The sequence below is a fragment of the Eublepharis macularius genome, chromosome 4 (assembly GCF_028583425.1).
Source record: "Eublepharis macularius isolate TG4126 chromosome 4, MPM_Emac_v1.0, whole genome shotgun sequence".
In the NCBI taxonomy this organism is placed as follows: domain Eukaryota; kingdom Metazoa; phylum Chordata; class Lepidosauria; order Squamata; family Eublepharidae; genus Eublepharis; species Eublepharis macularius.
The window spans coordinates 130435520-130449600 of NC_072793.1; the positions used below are offsets into that span (position 1 = coordinate 130435520).

The 14081-nt window shown below is 43.6% G+C and overlaps 1 protein-coding gene across 1 annotated transcript in view; it reads right to left on the reverse strand.

Moving 5' to 3' along the window:
- GRM7 (glutamate metabotropic receptor 7) overlaps positions 1-14081 on the reverse strand; it is a 703043-nt gene that overhangs the window by 172170 nt on the left and 516792 nt on the right. Inside the window, exons 6-7 of the mRNA XM_054978478.1 lie at positions 8732-8932; positions 3544-3683 (exon numbers count right to left, since the gene is read on the reverse strand). Coding sequence (XP_054834453.1) covers positions 3544-3683; positions 8732-8932 — 341 coding nt within the window. The remainder of the gene's footprint in view (positions 1-3543; positions 3684-8731; positions 8933-14081) is intronic.

A 14081-nucleotide genomic window follows, 5' to 3' on the forward strand; every position in this document is an offset into this window, starting at 1 on the left:
AGGCCTGGATATGTGGGCTCCCCAGAGAAGGGCAGGTGCTGGTGGCAGAGCAGTGGCACCTTTCCCCAGCATCCTCCTATGTAAGCTCAGTTTAAAGCTCTTCTTCCCTGCTGGAGACCCAGCCTCCTTCATCTCCTGGTTCTTCCCCCCTCTCAGGGCCCTTGGGGGTCTTCTCTGCAGTCGAGGTGGGGCTCTGCCTCAGGTGAAACCTTGTTGCCTAGCCAGAGACCACCCAAATCCAAATTGAATAGGACCAAAGCGCCCCCGGGCTGGAAGGGAGGTTAGCCAGGCTGGCTGTGTGAGCGGACTGCTCCAAGCACAGAAGCACTTCACTGGGGAGCCACATTGTGCACATTAAAAATTGGGCCGAAAGGATGGCGTGCCTCAAAGTGCATGCTTGGGCACCGTGGCCACAGAGGAGAAGCTGGCATGGCTGAGCCGCTTGCTACCTTTTGATCAGAGACGCTGGCCTCAAAGTCCTCCAGAGAGTCTATTCACACATGTTTTTCTGAGCTCAGGATGCCACCAGTGCTTGGGTCCTGGCCGCACTACCCCTTCCCCGGCAGGGCTCCTCTTCCTCTTGAATGCTGCATGCCAGTAACACCCCAGAAGGTGTAGCATGGGAGTGTAACATCTCCCCTGCCTACTTGCATTTCAGAATGAGGCATGAAAAAATACAACGGGCTCCTGCAAACTGATTTGGCAGGTCCCCCTCTTGGCAGCAAGTGGGCACTTTGCAGTGGCCTTGAGGCCAGAATGAGAGGGTAGAGAGGCATGAGTAGGAGTACTTAGGCCACTGATTTGGTGGGTCCCCTCCGGGCAGCAAGTGGGCACTTCACAGTGGCCTTGAGGCCAGAACTGTCAGCAAGGCACCTGCTCGAGGATCATTGGCAACACGCGTGCGCCAGGATAAAAAGTGAGTCATCAGCAATATGGCTTTCTTTTTATATAGTGGAATGTACTTTCATTGTAATAGAATAGCTTTTAAGTTCTTAATATGGAGACTAGCATATCTTTTGGTGAATTGATCATAGTAGTCTAATCTGATGAATTTCCAAATCTGAAGTAATACAAGAACCATAAATTTCATGATAAAAGAATAATTTGTGTAGTAACTCTTATAATGAAATTTTCAGAATGGCTAAGTCCTGCAAAGATGATTTGGAGACACACAACCCTATTAATTCTTGTAGCACTTAAATGTCACAGCTATCTTTGAGCTTCTCTTAATGTATTATATATTGGTTATTCAAACAAATATGTTGCTACTTAATAAAATCTGCCATATAAAGCTTATTGCCAGCGGTATCAAATTGGGTAGCTGGAGAGGTGGGAGTGAGGTGTGTGTATGCCCAGAGTCTCAGGGTATGATGGGTGTGGGTGAGGAATTTGCCCTCTGGGTGATGCCATACAACTGAACATTCTGAGTATTCAAGTGCCAGATAACAAAAGTGCAACTGAATATCATAAGAAAGAATAATAGGGTCATGTAGGATAATCAATAGTTTGAAGAGAAACTTCATTGATACAATGTATAATAGGGGGTATTAAGTGAGATTCAAAGTGCAAGTAGAACCTAAAGTACAGTCTATTGTATTATTATATTACAAAGTTGCTTTTGTACCATTCCAGTTCACACATCCTCTTGGATGAGACGGAATTCTAAATAATAATAATTCAATATTATATTTTTAGTATTCCATTTACTTGCACATGTACAAAAAGTACCTGCTCCTTATCCTCAGTTAACCCAAATCCATGCTGGGATGCCAAGCAGCTCAAGAGAATCATTTCTCAATCTTTATGGTTCTATATTAAGAAACACATATGTCTCAAAGCAGCATCTTGCCTTGGATTTCAGTATGACAATTAGAGCAACATATTGGCAGAATAAATCTGTGGAACTCTGCCTACTCTGTTCTAACACAGTGTTCTAGTGTTGGCATGGTTAACTAAATAACTATGAACCCTGTTCTCTATGTGTGTGTGGTGTGTGTGTTTGCTACCTTCTAAAATGTTTTGTACATTCTCAGTATCAGACCAGCAACATTCAGATTGGATTTCAGACAATTATATTATGAATTATCATCTACTATTTTTCTGAGTAATTTGAGCAATTTAGTATATATGCAAATCATTATATGGTCTGCAAATGAGTGAGCAGTTGGACAGATTTTGGTTCTGGAATCCAGGAGTAGGCTGGCTGAGGGTGGGTTAAACATACATATATTTAGCTCATGGGGTAAATATCAAAAGTGCTAAAAAAGGTGTTCAATAATTATCTTATATCACTGAGTAATCAGATGTTATATCAGCATTATTTTAGAAGAAGGAAGGACATTTTTTCCTAATCTGACTACATCTTCCTGTTTATAAGAACAGGTTTTTAAAGAACTATCAATTTCTATTAAGACATCTGATCATTTAAAACATATGGCACACGCAACCACTATTAAAATCCAGGGAAAGCCATGCTGAAGTGATCAATCAATGAGAGCTACAGCATGAACCAATAAACGCTTACTCCAAGGTAAGCCCCACTGAAGTCTCCTGAGCTGAAATGTGTACATAGGATTGCAGCCTTCGTTTATTACATCAACCTTTTCCTCATATTGCTGCATATTGTTGCTGCATAAGCATCACCATACAATAAATGTGTGACAAAGTTTATAACTACAATATAAATCATAATAAACTAGGAAAGGTCACCATCTCAGTTCATCTTAGCCCTAAATCAATATGTTTTCATTTACATTTAAGAATTATTAAGTGAATTCACTTAAAGGGTTGGTGTACATCATCTCCATAGTTTCTAGCTATGAAGTCAGGTTTTCATGAGGACAGAAGTCTTTAGAGATTCATTGAGTCTGGGAACAAAGAAGCTGATGCAAGTACGTTAGTGAGAATGTCAAAATGGGATCTGAGCATTAGATTCCACTTACATGCACCATTACCAGTGTGATTAATGCTGCCTCCATAGTTATTTCAGTGCCAGTTTTGCTACATGTAAAGACTTCACTTCATGTGGTTCAGCTTCCTGGCATGCTTACATACAATGAAAGGAACAGACTTCTGAAGGCCATGATGATATTGTTCATGTTGTGTGTAGACACATGACTCGATCCACCTGGGTCTTTTTTACGCATGCCAAATTGGCTGTTAAGCCAGTACAGGTACATGCAAATGGGACCTTAGTAAAAGCAAACTAGATAGTGGATGATTTAAAACAACAACAACAAATACAATAGGAGCTCTAATGAACTTGCCATGGTTGAAAGATTTTTGCTAAGATGTCAACAAGATCAGTAATACTACCAAAGAGCCTTCCCACCCCAAGTAATATTAAATACTGATGTCATTTCTCAAGATTGCAGTAGATGTATACATATTACAAATTTGCTGAGCAAATAATAGACTTTCATCTACCTGAGATTCATCAGAACATGTCATATATACCTGAGCATTAAATATTTGCTCAACAGTAGTTTATCTCATTACTATCTGGCTATGAATGCAACAAAGTACAGAGTAAAACAGACTCACATTGAGCTGCAGGTCATCTGTCCACTGGCCGATCAAATGATAACCTGGAGTGCTGGTGTTGGTTATTTGGTACTGAAAGATGTCATAACGTCCTGGTGCATCTCCATTCTTATTAAACATCACTGGAGTGCCAGCACTACCTAAGAAAGGAAGTGAAGCAAAAGAAAGGAGAGAGAAGGCCAACACTTTACAATGACCGCTTCGTTTGTTTTATGGAGGCTGAAGAGAGTTTAGGTTGGACTTACAACTATCTGAGGCCTTCTGTCACTGCTGCATTTTAAATAGGCACTTTAGAATACATGACATACTCTTCTTTGTCAGTTTTTGATTAATTGACATGACCCCCATGGCTGCTGGCAGAAAAGGAAATTAAAAATAGAAACCTACAACACTCTAATCTTATGCATGACAGAAAATATGGGGTTGTTCCCTTCTGCCACACAAGAGAATTCTTCAGTGAAAACTGGTGCTGTGAATTGAACTTCTAAATTATTTCCTCCCCTCCCCCCCTGAAAATATCCCATCTGCTTCAGAGAGATATTGCCATCCAAAGACAGCCCTGGTCTAGTGAATCTTGACTAGCATCCAGAAACAGCTTCCTCCTCCATAACATGCTCTTAATCAACATGCTTTGGGGAAGGAAAAACAACTGAAGAGACCTATTCTTAATTCGTCCTTGCATTCTCCTTCCCTTAGATTTCAATACTTTCTATATTCAGTTACCTGCTCAGAAAATAATTGAATAATGTGCCATATCTAGGGAAACTCTTTGCTGGTAGCTAGACATAAACACAATCTTTTTTATTTTTTTTTTGATATCACACATAAATCTATCTGGATGGCTCTAAGGACAATAGAGAGTAGAGATGGGCACGAACCTGAATACGAGCCAAACCCCCCCACAAACCAGCCTGGTTCATGGGTCGCGAACCAGTGGTTTGTGGAAGCTAATTTCCACAAACTTCCATGGAACTGGTCTACTGGTTCTGCTTGGTTCGTTTTAAAGGGCAATGCTCCTTTCCCTGCCACTGCAGTTTAAATGGCCAGTTTAGGGCCAATTAGGGCAGTTTAAATGGCTTGGAGCAGGAGGAAAATGGCCATTTCAATTTTTCCTGCTGCAGCAGGTCCCTTTAAATTATCAGCTGGTAGTGGGCAGGGGGTGGGGTTTGTGGGCTTTGAGCTGTTTAGAGTCCCTTTAAACTATCAGCTGGCAGGCGGTGGGGGGTGGATGCCAGCTGATAGTTTAAAGGGACCTGCCACTTGCAAGTGGCAGGAAAGGACCTTTTAAACTGTTAAATGCCCTTTTTTCTGCTGCTGCTGCTAAGTGGCCAGAAAGGGGCATTTAAACCCCAGAAACCGCGATCTACGAACCACGAACTGCTTTGTAAACTTGCCCCAGTTCGGAGGGTTCCTGGTTCCTGGTTCATGAAAATGCCACAAACCACAAACCCCATGGTTCAGGGGTTTTTTTGGTTCGTGCCCATGACTAATAGAGAGTGGTACTATTAGAGGAACACTTGACAGTCTGCAAAAAATTGGATGATATACTTCTTGTTTGTCCTAACTGGACACAGTGTGTAACATCAGCTTGTGCTGCAGAAATGTAAACCATACTTAGTACTAGGGAGGGTTGCCAACCAAATTCTGGAAACTCCCAGGAGACTGAGTAGGGTGAGACTTACCCAAATGGCATCTGCTGACACTACAACATCATTTCTGGCTGTGTAGAAGGAAGTGACATTATTGCATTGCAGGATGCTCTAGGATTCACTTGAAACCCTAAGGTAAAAAACAGAGTTTCAGGTAACTCCTGTAGTGTCCTGCAAGATAGTGACATCACTTCTGGTTATGCAGCTAGAAATGGCATTGCAACATTGACTGATGCCATTTCATCCCCTTCCATTTTTCTTCTGCTGCCCTATAAAGGCAGACCCAGGACTAGACCCTCTCAGCACTAGAAATAACTAATGGAACCTAGATATTGTGGCTGAACATTCCCAGGAGTTTGGCAACACGAGCTAAGCTCCAAATAAGTCCAGTAGAATGCAGGCTCCACTTTAAAACTAGAGGAGTTCGCCGAGTTAGTCTGTAGTAGCAAAATAGTAAAGAGTCCAGTAGCACCTGGACTCTGACAAAGAGAACTGTGGTTCTCGAAAGCTTATGCTACAGTAAAGTTGGTTAGTCTTAAAGGTGCAACTGGACTTTTACTACTTTAAAACTAGTTCTCCTGCCTCCCATTTCACTAATTTACTTGGGCTGCAGGAAGGTCTTGTATCAGGTGTAGAAGTAGACCTTCCAATAGCCTGAATACTGATGCAAACATCTGGGGAGACTAACATATGTGCTCACAGCAGTATCCTTAGACATTGGGAGTCCTACTGCACTACCCAATGCAAGTCCTGCCCTCTACTTTGGTAGGTGAGAAGGTGACCAAGAAAGAGCTCATGTCAGGAGCTAGAATAAGGTGGGTGGGATGAATCCAGTTCTTATTGGTGCATTTTATTAAAGGGGCAGCAAGAGCAAACACACAGGAAATCATGCACAACATATGCACAGAACTAATTAGAAAATAGGGAGGAAGAGGGAGAGGAGTGCAGGGTTGGGCAATATTTACCACTCTAGGAGATAGACTGAGCAACCAGTGTTTTGCGGCAAGAAGAAGGAGAAGGCTCAGGCATTCATCTGCATAAAATCCTGGGGGACACACACACAGCTATGGTGGAGGGCAGTCCAGCTATACTGTGAAACGTACCCTGGGGCAGAATCCTGTCTTCCGTCCCCAAAACAATAGCTTAATGGCTGTCTCCAGAGGTGAGACAATACATTGGGAAAGGCTTGATTGTATCTTCATGGGTGTAACTAAAGGTAACAAAAGTGATTGCTGGATTGGAAGTTGGATAGGATGACTAGCCTTCATTAGGGAGGAGGAAGGGGGAAGATCAGAAGGGTATGGATGAGATTAACTCAGAAACTCCTGGAAGACCTCTTTTTAAATATTTGCAAATCTCCGAGATGTGGAGTAACTAGTCAGCCTCACCTATAACTTATGTTCCAGTATTTTTCTGACTGCAGCCAGGTTGGGGCCATTCTGTCTGGCCAGGCAGCACGTCTTGTGCTTGAAGCACATGAGGAGAGGGGTTTATGATATAGACAGATTCATAAACTTCCCTATTAGCATGAGGGTAGGGTTTGACTGCTATCAGGAGTGGGGAATACAAATTCTAACTGTCCTCAAAGGAGATATGTTTATTTTTCTTCAGCTTTATACTAGTACTTTTACAGTCCTCTCCCCTCACACACGTATTGTTTCTTGGGGGCAGACAGTGCAGTCTGTGGTGCAAAAGTGTTGAGGGGGCTGCATTTCCAAAAGTGGGAGGGGGAGCTGAGAGATAGCAACCTCTATTCATCATACTCTTCTTTTGCCCCTCACACCAAATGATTTGTTGCCCCTATTTCCAGCCTGAACTTGGGTCCCACCAGCACCTGAGAGTAACTGGCAGTAGCAGCTTTCATATGGGTGGCAGACAGCAAGGAGGGGTAAAACATATATGTGAGCTGTGCTTGCTGGGTGGAGGACAGAGGTGGTACATTTTGAGCTGGGCTGAGAACACTGAGAAGTGGCAAGGAATGAGGAACTAGTTTGGTATAGTGGTTAGAATTTCGGTCTAGGATCTGAGAGATCCAGGTTCCAGTTCCCACCCTGATGTGTCTGCTTGCTGGGTGACCTTTTACCAGTCACCTACTCTCAGCCTAATCAACCAAGGGTTGTTGTGAGGATAAAATGGAGGACAGGAGAACAATGTAAGCTACTTTGGGTCCTCAGTGAGAAAAAAGGCAGAGTATAAATTAAGTAAAATTAAAAAGTAAATAAATAAATTTAAGATCTTTTGCACATGAAGTATTTCTTCTGCTATTAAAGTTCTTCCTTAAATCTGAATGGGACTATGTCAAATAGCAGAAAAGATCAAAGATTAAGGTGCTACTTTAGAGAACGTTTTATTTTATTTTTAATGAACCATTACAGGCAACAGCCTCACTTCAGCTTGTAAAAGGATTTGTCAGATATGCGGAGATGTATTTATGTACAAGCGAAGTAAACTACAGTTTAGGATTTCAGATTGTGAAACACCTCTAAATAACAAAATGCTAAAAAATATTAAATTACTATTTTTATTGTAAGGCTATGGGACCCCTTAAACATGATATATAGCATAGAGTTTCAGCTTGTTTTAATCCAACCCTGCAGATAAGGAAGACTTTACTTGGAAGAAAAGTTTAGTGCAGATTATTTTTTGGACATTTCTGTAATCAAGGGTGGGAAGGTAGAGTGGTAAAGTATCATCATCATCATCATCATTATCATCATCATTATTAACATTATATACTATATGAAAGGTACCCAAGGTACCTTACAACAAATTACAGCATAATATTTATGATGTATCAGCTGTAAAGGCTCATCAATGAATTTATGTGCAGAATCAGCACAATGACGGATGTTCCATTATAGAGTCCTACACTGTAGACACAGATAACCATGTTATTCATGATGATAGATGCAAGAGTGTATGCTGGCCTTATCTTTTAAAGTATTCATCCAGTGAGAACGAGTTGACAGCAGGGAAGGTGAAACCATCCACTCGCACCTAACAAACAAGGCTATTGCTTAATTATCTGGTTGAAATAAGGAGGGTGTTAGGCCTGCACATTTGTTTCAAGCAAAGCAGCTCAAGAGCAGTGACTTGGAAGTAAGTTTTATTGAAAGCAACATGCTTTATTTTGCATTAAATGCAGGGCTTTTTTTCAGCGGGAACACAGTGGAACGGAGTTCCGGCACCTCTTGAAAATGGTCACATGGCCAGTGGCCCCGCCCCCTGATCTCCAGACAGAGGGGAGTTTAGATTGCCCTCTGTACCGCTGGAGCAATCTAAACTCCCCTCTGTCTGGAGATCAGGGGGCGGGGCCACCGGCCATGTGACCATTTTCACCTAGGGTGATTTAAACTTTTAAAAACTCCCCCCTTGCTCCAGCTGACCCAAAGTGATGTCATTGGGCGGTCCTGAGTTCCACCACATCTTTTCCCAGAAAAAAAACCCTGATTAAATGTATTTCAAGGTAAGTGCAGGGTTAGCTGAATAGCTATTAACTCAAACCGGCTCACAGAGGTAAAAAATGATTAGGGACTCACCGTTAAAGTTAACACTGCGTATGTACTTCAGCAGCTTCTTGCCCCCTGCATGTTCCATCTCCGGACAGACACCAGAGAAATCAGTGCACAGATCCTTGTTCATTTGATGAAGAGCATGAGCCATGGCATAAACAGCGTCGATCACAAACTGAACTTTACCCTCTTGCTCATAGTGGGAGTCTTTCCCAATTCTCTCTTGTCCTGCACATTAAAAAAAAAAAAGCAAAGTAGTCACAAATAGAATTATGCTCATGTCTGAAGTGTCAGTCCCTTTCAAGGAATACCAATAAAATCAATGGACAGTGACAGTGACACACACACAAACACACACAGAGCATTTTGAATAGCATTGTTTATATATGAAATTTCTTTACACTGAGGTGGACATCTGGTTCATTTAGACCAGTTTGGCTTCATCTGGTTGGCAATGGCTCTCAAGCACCTGAGATCCTTCTCCCTCCCTTCCCCACTCGCCACTACCAAACTGAAGATGCAAAGGACTGAACTCTTATTGCATACTAAGCAAGCACTTTTCATATGTTCCTATTTCAAACATTTTGCCTTTGCTCCCACTTCAAAATGAAGACACCTACAGCACTGAAATTCGTAATCCTACATCTATGAGCTTTCTGGCACCTGGACATAGAATCCAGTGTGTAGCAAATGATATTTGTCTGGTTGAGGAGAAATCATTTAAAACAAAGCACAGCTGCTATTTTAAAGTCTCATGGTATGCTCGCTTTTCTAATCCCAGACTCTAATTGAAAGACACGGCTCAATTGAAGAAGGAAAGAGTAATTTCTGATGCAAAGTGAACGGTCCTCCGGAGAATTTGGTTAACCAGCCTACTGCAACCTGAGGAAACATGGCATGTATGCAATTCAGGAGGTTTTCCTTTTGTCTGTTCCAGAAGGGATAAAAGAGTTCATCTGAATTCATAAAATGTACTGAAATGTTCCATTAGCAATGCAGAAAGCTATACCATTTTCCTTTAACTTCTACTTTCTCAAGAATCCCTGCTGTTCCCAACCTTATGGAAGAAGTATATGTCAGTTCTCTGAGGTGATGCTTTTTTAAACATTTTAAATCTCATTAAAATGAAACAGTGTTTCACACCAAAACACATACATTCAAAAATATAATAGAAATGCTTAACAATAAAACTGGATTTTGGAAAGTAATTCTGACAGGAAATATCACAGATTGTGGAAACATCCCTCTAGTGCTGCTGTTGGAAGCTAGTCTGCTGAACAGCCACTAGGATACAGCAAAGGCATAAATGACCCTAGAACATCAGAATGGAACACTATAGCAGAACTATGCTCAAATAAGTCTCAGTTTCTGCAGTGCTGGTACTAGGAGGATCAGAGCTGAGACTATCAGGGAGGTTGCTGTCACACAAGAAGGCGCAAGATCCAAATCAAGGCTGCTGAAACAACTTCTGGCTCTGAGCATTTCACAGGGTCAATTCATTTGGCTTCCCTGGTGAGCTTCTTTCTGAATCAGCCTCCAAGGATGGTGATACCAACTGCCTCCAAAGCTATTCATATCTACAAGGAGTTCTTGGTGGGATGCAAGAGTTCAGGTGATTTCTCCATGACAGAGGTTCTTTCTGTAGGCATCTTGTCTGATTGCTGCTACCAGCATGCTCAGCTCAGCTTCTTCCCAGCCTGGCTCGCCTCCCTTTGATGGGGGATGGGGACGGGGATGGGGAGGGTGCTTGCTCCTGTCTGGAATGTAAGTGGAGAATAGAGTTCCACCATGCAAAGCCTTTGTAGAGAAGCCCCTGCCAGGGTGCCACAGACAAATGGGCCAAGTGTTGTTTGGGGATCCCAGCCAGCTCTCCACGCAGCCCCTTCTGCACCCTGCACCGCCCCTCAGTGCATCCATCCAGGGTAGCGGCTTAGGAAGTGAAGGACTGGCCTTGCCTTGCCTGCTCCGCACCTGCCTTTCCCACCCTGCGCCTGAAGGAAGGCAGCAGGCACAGGAAAGGCAAAACAGGCATAGAGTGGGCAAGGCAGGCACAGGTCAGGCAAGGCAAGGTCAGCTTCGTCCACCACATGACTACTTTGCCTGGCTCCAGCACCCTCCCAGAAGGTACGAGGCTGCTCAGGAAGTGAAGAGCTGGCCTTGCTTCACTTGTCCCATGCCTGCTTTGCCCAGCCCTGGCACCCTCCCAGAAGGGCGTCCCCCCAAGCCCAGGCTGGGAGGGGAGCCATGTAGGGCCGCTGCACCTTCGTGTGGTGTCATTGTGGCTCTCCCAGGCACCCTTTTCCCACCAGGGCTAGGGCAGCAAATCCCCCGTCTGGCCCAGGAGCTCTCACCCCTCTGCCTGAAGGAAGGCAGCAGGCACAGGACAGGCTAGGAGAGCACCCTTCTGGGAGGGCACCAGGGCTGGGTGAAGCAGGTTCAGGGTGGTTGAGGTAGGTGCAGAGTGGGAGAGGCAAGGCCAGTCCTTCGCTTCCTAAGCCACTGCCCAGGGCGGGCAGACTGAGGGGTGGTGCAGGGCACAGAAGGGACTGTGTGGGGAGCTTGGCAGGATCCCCACACAACACCTGGCCCGTTCATCCATGGTGCTCTGGCAGGGGCTTCTCTACAAAGGCTTCACATGGTGGCACTCCATTCTCTGCTTGCATTACAGACAGGAGCAAGCACTCCCTCTGTCAGAGGGAGGCGAGCTAGACTGGGAAGGAGCTGAGCTGAGTGCGCTGGTGGCAGCAGTCAGACAAGACACATAGAGAAAGAACCTCTGCCAGGGGACTTCCGGAATGAGACAGTGAAAGCACGAGAGGGAAGTTTTATGAGCTCCCTGTCATGACCTTCCTGGTTCCTTGGGAGCCGAGAGATCGGACCCCCAAGCCCTCCCCCCAGAGAGGGGATGCAGGCTGGAACAAGGTGGAAGAGCTTAGGGGGACTGGCGAACCTCCAGAAACCCAGATACTGGTTCTGAAGCGAGGACCAAAGAAGGAGCCAACATGGCTACTTAACTGTGAACCCGGGAGTCCAACAGGCTGAAAAAGAACTACAGCAAATCAAGCAGATTCTTAACAAGACAGATAAAAAAACAATTCTAAGAGAATCTTAACTGACCCCACAGCCTTTCATCAAGTAAGTGGACAGATTTATGGTTTTATGGGTCAATTCGGCTTAACTATGTGCGGCTGCCCGAGCGAGCTGGGAGGGGCAGAGATGGGGGAGGAATGACTCTCTCAGCAACTGCTGGAATGCTATAAATCTTTGAATATAAGTAACCAAATCAAAGCTTTTTACGATTTTCTGAAATGGCTTCTTGGCAAGAAGAGGTACTTGTTAGTTTGCAAGAAATGTCCAAAATAATGACAGAGTTACTAATTAAAGCAGATGCGATATTTGGAGTGGAAAAGGAAAAGAGATTACAAGAAATCACAATCCAGAAAACATTTCTGGAGGGACAGACTTAACTGAAAGAAAAATCAAGCCAAATGAGGGGAAAATCAGTCTGCGACACACTTTACAAAATGGACGATCTTATCAGGACGTCCCCTCCAAGACACAAAACTTTAGTAAAGAAAAGGTGGGGCCATGAATCAGACCTGCATGGAGAGAAACAGGCATCCCAACACAGAAAGGGGAGGAAAGAATGCAGCGGATCTAAAACAGGGAAACAACCAGAGGAGTAACTACATCCATACTGATCTCCTTCAGAAATGGCTAGAAGACAAGAGAATCTACCTTTGGTGGCCCAGATTGATTAGGGATTGGATGTACTACGTCTCACGAAGAAAGAAGAAGAAAAAAGCAGATCTGCATGGAAAGAATTAAGCATGCCAATACTGAAAGGGGAAAGAGGGATTAAGGACTGGATGTACCACTTTTCATGAAGAGAGAAGAAAAAACAACGATCAGAATCTTGTGGCATATCAGGATTTATTAACGCAGACTCAACCTCTTACTTATATAGCTTTTCCCTTCTTTCCTTATTCTCTCTTTTCTATATAACACCATATAGTCTATGTTAATGGGTCTTTGGAGTTTATTAAATGTACTTAGACTGTACTCCTTCTCAAAATATAAAATACTGCCTAAGCTAAATGACCACCTGTGCATAATAGTTCTTTACAGGCAGAGGTGGTAATCAACAAGTGTAAGCACGACAAGTGTATACATCTCCTTCATAGGAGAATGGGTCACCCATCATTTGAAAGGTTGCGTAAAACATTAGCGCTTTTGTCTAGGGAGAAGGTGTTACCTTGCTCTGAGTATTTGGATTGTACCGTCTGCAAACACGTAAAGACACACACGTATCCTGCTGCTAAAGCGAGCAGTCATGTGTCAAAGCATCCTCTTGAGTTGGTACATATGGATCTGGTGGGGCTATACCCCAAGAGTTGTTCTAATAACAGATTCTGTTTAATCCTGACTGATGACAAAAGCTGGTATTCCTGGGTCTTTCCTAGGAAGCATAAGTCTGACACGTTCACCATATTCAAGGGTTGGGCTAAGCGTGCTCAGAAGCAACTGGCTATTTCACTTAAAGCCATACAGGTGGATCAAGGTGGGGAATTCATGTCTGATCAATTTGATCGCTGGTTGGAGCTAAATGGTGTGGTAAGAAGGGTAACTAACACGGCTTCTCCTCAGGAACATAGATTAGCTGAGAGGAAAAATTCTACTCTTCAGACCATGATGTATGTCATGTTAGCTGATTCTGGTCTCCAGATGAGGTTTTGGCCAGAAGCCATGTGTGCTGCGTGTTATCTGTCCAACAGGTTGTGGACCAGGGCTACTGATAACATTCCTTACCAAGTCCTGTATAACAGGGATCCTAGCCTGGGTTTTCTCGGGATATTTGGCATGAAAGCTTCAGTGCACATTCCTCGCAAGTTAAGGAGGAAGGGAAGTGCCAGAACCAAACAGCTTACGTTTTTGGGTTATCAACCAAATATGAAATCTTACAAGTTCTGTGATGAGCATAAAAAAATGAGCTATAGTTGGTCTGTAAGTGTGTGGGAGCATGACACAGCTGCGCAGTTACAATGGTTTGAAAGTGTGGCACAGAGTATTTGTAAGATCAAATATCTCGGTCTAGTGAGCAATTATCTGGGTGTGACCATGACACAAGGTTCTGACGGGTGTTACCAACTGAGTCAAAGAGACAAAATTGTCAAATTGTTACTTGAGTTTGGTATGCCAAGGTGGTATCCACTCCCATGAGTACAGGTTATCTGAAAGAACCTGATGGTGATCTATGGTATGACGTGACCAGGTATCAATCTTTAGTGGGTTCACTTCTATACCTAGCTACATGGACTAGGCCTGACATCTGTTACACGGTTCATTTGCTTTGCCAGAGGATTCACTGTCCTTACCA